The sequence below is a fragment of the Schistocerca americana genome, chromosome 11, assembly GCF_021461395.2.
Source record: "Schistocerca americana isolate TAMUIC-IGC-003095 chromosome 11, iqSchAmer2.1, whole genome shotgun sequence".
Classification (NCBI taxonomy): Eukaryota; Metazoa; Arthropoda; class Insecta; order Orthoptera; family Acrididae; genus Schistocerca; species Schistocerca americana.
Window position 1 is genome coordinate 112,714,362 of NC_060129.1, and position 6,520 is coordinate 112,720,881.

General features: G+C 36.5%; 1 protein-coding gene across 6 annotated transcripts; it reads right to left on the reverse strand.

Moving 5' to 3' along the window:
* Positions 1-951: 951 nt before the first annotated feature.
* Positions 952-5,216, reverse strand: LOC124553738. 6 transcript variants are annotated; one of them, XM_047127673.1, is made up of 5 exons: positions 5,058-5,216; positions 4,868-4,969; positions 4,688-4,764; positions 3,828-3,864; positions 952-1,306 (listed from the first exon to the last, which is right to left on the reverse strand). In XM_047127673.1, exons 1-5 carry the CDS (start codon positions 5,104-5,106, stop codon positions 1,302-1,304), a joined length of 270 nt encoding a protein of 89 aa, XP_046983629.1. In that variant the 5' UTR covers positions 5,107-5,216; the 3' UTR covers positions 952-1,301. The 6 variants fall into 6 exon arrangements, with proteins under 6 accessions (XP_046983629.1, XP_046983626.1, XP_046983627.1 ...); XM_047127670.1 differs by having other exon boundaries at positions 952-1,367; XM_047127671.1 differs by having other exon boundaries at positions 952-3,711.
* Positions 5,217-6,520: the final 1,304 nt, after the last annotated feature.

The following is a 6,520-nucleotide window of genomic DNA, read 5'->3' on the forward strand; positions in this document are numbered from 1 at the left end:
GATTGCCTAGGCCATTAAAATATAGCCTTCATATTAACAACTTCCTTTGTAGTTTACTGCAAAAGAATCCCCCAAAATTACATTTTTAAAATCTAGTTAGTAAAATATTTAAGGCATGTATCTTCTATATCATTTTGTTTCCCATTAATTCCTCTCCATAACAATTTTTCTGGAAATAGGTGTGCTGAATTATTGTGTTATGAGACCAATGTAATACATTATTACAAAAATTATGTTTATGTATGAAATAGAGTAAAATTGTTGTATAATGGTTCGAGATCTTTATCATCAAAGTGATAAAATAAAGCCAGACTCGTGGAACTGCCCTAGATTCAAAAGTGATGCCCAGGCATTGTGTGCACATAGTACCCATCTAGGAAACAAGACAAAAAATGTGCAGGAACAGTTGCTAAACATCTTCATTTAGCTGAACAGCAATTGTCAATCTGAATATTGTTTTGGATACAACTATACTATACTTGGCATGGTAATGTTTGTGACATGCCATTGCCTTCCTCCAACATCTGAACAGACAAGAGGCCTTACAGTTTACAATGGACTGGGGACTGAACCTGAGACCTTTGGAATTTTAATCTGGCCAAAATACTTTTCTACTTCGCAGTATCAATCCTCAAGAGTCAACTGTCAACCAAAAAACAAATTTACAGTAAATATAAAGCTTCACTTCAGTCGTCAAGTGCCGAAAGTTTGTCATTTGGCAGGTGTGGTATCTAGAGTTTGGTTTGGTACAAGTTGCAGTCTGATCAGTTACACTCCTTATATGGTCCAAACAAGTTGCACACTACTTTTGAGAAAATGTTTAACTGATTGTCAAACCAGGAAAACAAATGCAAATAGGCATTTAACATTGATTTGTAAAATATACTGATTATAAGCATAAAATGAGGTCACTGAGTGGTGGTAAATGACAGGAATTAAAAAAGCTGAGTCTCATTTTTTTTAACACTTTAATTGTTCCAATATTATAAATAAGCATACAAAGGGTATTGGAACAACTGCCATGGACTTAGGGACCCATCCTGGCATTCACCTGACACTATCTGGGGAAACCATGGAAGACCCAGATCAGGATGGCAGAGGAGGGTGGGATGTTACAATATACAATTAAAATTTATAATATACTCAAATGCACAGTTCCCAATTACAATTTAACTACAAACACAAAGACAAGTCACAATTACACTGAAACTATAATCACCAAATGCACAGTTCAAAATTACAGTTTATAATCACTACTCCTCCGTTGCTCTCCACAGACGCGACATCTGATGCCCTCAGCTTCAACCTGTAAAAACAATGAGCCAACACCCTATCATTTGCATGACAAGATGTTGAGCTCATAAGGACTTTAGTAAGGAAACAGGACAAAGCATGCGATTTGAAGAAATGATTAACACAATACGGCATATGTGGTTCGTAAAATCATTTATAATAAACTCAAACAACTACTGCATCAACTAATTTTGGTGTGAGTAAATTTAAATCCATAACAGTGTAATTAGTCATGTAAGTTAGTTTATGGGTGACATGTCCTAGGTACTTAATAATAAACATATGGAAAGATGACCAAACTGAGTCCCAGGCACTCTTCCTAACATTGTAGCTAATGATCACAGAGAAAATGTTGGGGAGGGAAACGAGAGACTGTATCCGATTTGCAGGACACTGAAGATTTAACAGCACCACAAAAGAGGTTGCTTACAGTACACTTGTCCATCCTCTGCCACAGAACTGCTTCACAGTATGGGATTCTTATGACTGAAGACCACAAAAAGGTTTAAAGGCAGCTCATTTTGTATTACAAAATAGAGAGGTGTCATATGCAAGTTTGCGTGGCAATAATTAAAGGTACTTTGTGGTATGAGGATGTCATGAAATGACAGCTTTCTCCTGTAAATGTGAAAATATGTGCAACAACACAGAAATGAAAACGATAAATCTGAACACACACAAATTGACTGAAGTTAATTTTTCCCCACTTGCTTCGAGTGGAACAGGAGAGGAAGTGGTTCAATGAACTAGCTGCCAGGCACTTGTTTGGGATTTGCATATTAGTCATGGAGCTATAAATCAGTCTCATGGATTATCTGGATGGGAAGATAATGAACTTTAAATTACCTCGCATTTGCACCTAATTCTGCTGTACTATATTTAGAAATCTCTGATCAGTAACCACTGAATCCCACAGAACAACCTCTGAAAATAAAAGCTAATTTACATCGAAAACTTAATGATGGTCAAATAGGTGAAAGTTCAATTAACTCTGAAGATATTTCAATAAATTAATTAGAAAAATATCAAATTTATACACAAAATAGAACAGAATGAATGCAAAGTTAATTTTACAAGGGTTAAAACAACTGTGCTTCACTATGAATGACCTATAAATTAATGCCTAGCAGTTAATTGTAATATAACAAAACTATGAAGAAACTGCGTGACTAAAATTTCTTAGGGCCAATAACATGCAAAGCATTAAAACAAATGACAATATAAAAATGAGTAAATGAATTTTTTTTTTAGTTAAACAGGACAAATGAAAACAGCCTAAGAAATTTATCTCCAGATATGTGGGAACAAATGAACAAGCAATATCTTAGCAGTTAATTACAAATGAAAGTAGCTCTCCCCCCACCCCCTGTAAGGTTTCAGATTTAGGATTCCAAACGCAGAAGCATTGATCAGTGTGAGCTGTTCTGAAGGGAAGACACGATGAGAAAATACTGGAGGAAAAATAGAGCAATGAAAGAATGACTTGCCACACAGTCCCGAACTGATCGAAGTATCTATTTGAGGACAGACATTTAAAAAAAATCAGATTTTGGTTTATTTGTAGAATACAAGGGAAATGCAATCAGTCTACAAAGAAGATTGCTTATAAATCACTTTTGCCACCATCCCTAGACTATTGCTTAAGTGTGAGAGACTCATAACCAAACAAAGAGATATTGAATATACAGACTGAACAAATGGTCACATGGTGGATTCATGAAAGTGTCACAGATGCTTTAAATGAACTGGTAGACAAACAGTCACAGTGTCCCAAGAAAGCCTACTCACAAAGATTTAAGAACCAGCTTTAAATGACTGTACTAGTCTTCTACACATAACTCCTGTAGGGATCGAGACTAGATTAGACCGAATACAGCTCACACAGAGGCACTTCTACATGAACATAATGGGAAAATCTAATAAATGGCACACACCCTCTGCCATGCATTTTATCAGCAATAGAGCAAGTGGTAAATACCTATCAAATTCCAACACTTATCACTAACAAACCACTATTTAAAGTTTAGGTATCTAGCAGAGAGTTCAAGATATATTTAGCAATATTTGTGATACATCAATTATAAAAATTGAAAGGGCATAATATAAAGAAAAGATTTAAAAATGAAATTTTGTAAGAGAACTCATCCGAGCCTCAAAATACTTCCTGAGGAGCATATTATGCTCCAACGTTGCATTCAGCAAAGAACGATTAACTTCCATCCATTCACGTTTCAGTTCCAAGCTTTCCCGTTTCAACTGGAGCCTCTCTTTCTCCCTCTCGTCTCTCTTTTTCTGTCTTTCCCGCTCCATCTCAAGCCTCTCCTGTAAATAATTGATCCTCTCTTCTTGGAAATCTCTTACTGTGCGACTCTTCAGTTTAAGCTTCTTGTGAGGATGGGTGGATGTACTTGCAGAGTCCTTAAATATTAACAGGCACAAAAATTGCTTACATGCTCATGCACCAAAATTGCTAAAATGCTCATGCATAAGTATGGCATAGAGAAGTATTACATCATAGTAATGTTAGCACTTACCCAGCAATGAAAATAATTTAGTACAGGAAAGAAGACACTAAAAAATACAGAGTAAAATCAGATTTGCTTGGATAGAGAGAATGAACACAGTCAAATAGCAATGCTTTTAGGCACAAATTTTGTTACTGAAAAAAATTTTCGTATAACTAATAAACCAGTTTAATGCAAATACCTCCAGAAGGAATAAGGGTAGATTAGAGATGTCTGCAATACTTAAAGAGGGTAACACGCATATTAAGGAATGAAAACTACAGTGCCTCTAACCAATTAAATTATTGCCATTAATAGTGTACAAATCAAACTGTGGTCATATTTGCTTGGAAGATTACTAACATATAAAGAAATTTGAATGAAATTAACAACGAATGCATTGAAAACGAAAAACGTTCACACACAACATCCAGTATACTCCCACAATATTCACTGAGAGACCTGACAAAATGCATAACTTCGGACCGCGATGTTGCAAATATGAATCAAACCATTTGATATTTACAGATATTTGTAAAACAAAATTGATACCTCCAGTTACCTTGGAGGATGAATTGAAAAATTACTTACGCACATAAACCATAAATTGAAGGATACAAAAAATAGGAAGGTCATATACAACAAAAATCTGTGAAACTGCAATGCTCACACCCACGTGGACTCTTAGCATTTAGTAATTAACAGCTAGTACAGTACGAATGAAACTATCAGATATCACTTGCTTGGAAAATACTCCATGCAAAGCACTTCAAGATACTTTAGTAGCTTTGTTATGAAAGTCATAAAATGCAGTCTCAGCATGCAGTAGGCATATTTCGCTCAAAGAATTAAACTTTCCAAAGTCAGAGTGAGAATTAGGAAAAACTAACCTTCGTCGAGTATCCCGATGGACCTGGAGCAGCCTGGTCGCTTGGTTGGTTGGTGGTCGCTGCCTCCGCCACAACGTCTAAAGAAAATAAAGCACTGCGTTAATGTACATCAAAAATCGTTATAAACCAAGTCTCTTGAAGTTCACGTGACGACTGTACGAAGTATCGAATGTAACTTACTTGCGCCATCAAGCAAAATCTCCGGGTAAATGTTGGTCTTATTTTCGAAGATTTCGTCCATTTCCTTCATATACACGAAATCTTTCCGACCTAGATCGTAGTCTGAAAATAACAATTATACAATAGAGTTTCTATATTCTCACCCATAATTAACATACACTTTTTACAACTAATTAACAAATAATCTTACTTTGCATCACCTCGTCCCCAGAAAAAACATTACTGTTGCTGCTGCACATGGTCGACGGTAACAACTGAAATCAGCTACGAGCTACGTCTCACGTGAGTCCAACCAGAAATGGACAGGCGTCTAAATGAGGGATGCTCAACTACCGGACCTACCGATAGATGGCTGTAGCGCGTGCCGGCAAGAGATCGTTGAGGGTCCGACAGGTCCGGGCTAAACTGCGATTTTCCGATATCAGTGATTTCTGTGAATGCTACTTTTCAGTATCTGTTATTCTTAACTGTGATTTGTCGCAGTTAAGAGTCGCAGTTAAGGAACCTAAGTCGCGTATCCCTCCGCCACTGCTACTTCCGCGATTTCTGCGACTTCTGCTACTTCTGCGATTTCTGTGACTCCTGCGATTTCTGCGACGTACCACCGTATGAAAGAGTTACATCTGTCCACACAGAAAATTGCATCTCAACAAACCTGTCATTGGTAAGTATGTTTTACGTTTATTCTTCCGTTGGCTTTAATTTTGTATTAAAGAAACAACTGTGAAAATATTAATAGTGTAATTAATATGTAAGTAGCCGCACAGTACCGTAATAGTTCGTGTTTAGAAAATGAATTCTAACATATTGTTATGTTCATAGGTACCTGAACTACATTTCAGTCACTCAGTGAAGAGATAATTCAAAATATCATTGTCAACAGAGCCGAAGAAATTGCCAGTCTTTAGACCGTTTTCGTCAGACGAGAGGTTAGTTTCTAAGCGTTTTGATGGACTTAATTACTTCAGTGAGATCGTTCTTGCGAATGTGATATAGCAAATATTAGCAAATGTGATATAGCAAATATTAGCAATCTACTCTGTCAATTATATTGCTAGTAATTAGTGACAGCAAAAATTGTTTAATAATCCTTGTGTTTTTGCAGACGCAGTTCTGACTGATTACTGGTTGCTGTACATATCTATCCACATCAAGGCTGTTGAGAGAGACTCGTGAAGATTCAAGACAGCTCTTAGAGGATTTGCAGTTTAAAAGTGAAATAATTATGAAATAAGTGTGTGACTGATTAAAGTGTTTTATTGAAGTTGTTGTGCGATTTTAAAGGAATAATAAATGTTAAATACATTGAGTGAATAATAAAAATCTCATTTTCCACATGTTAATCCGTCCTATACCCGTAATTTTCCGCCACTTATTTATTGGTAAACACTTGTTGGATACAGACGTGCCCCCCCCCCCCCCCCCCCTTTCTCCAAAATCTTGGTGTGACACTGACCTGTAACATATCCCGAAGTCTACAATATGCATTTTGAGGCTGTTGTTATGAAAGTGGGGAAGTACAGATCTTCCAGTTAAATCAGGAATAGCTTAAGTGCATTACTTGAAAGTGACACAGGAAAAGCTTACTTATGTAGGTGGTAGTAGTGTCGGCAAAAAGTTCTTGTGTGTGAAGTTGCCATGTAGAACACCAGG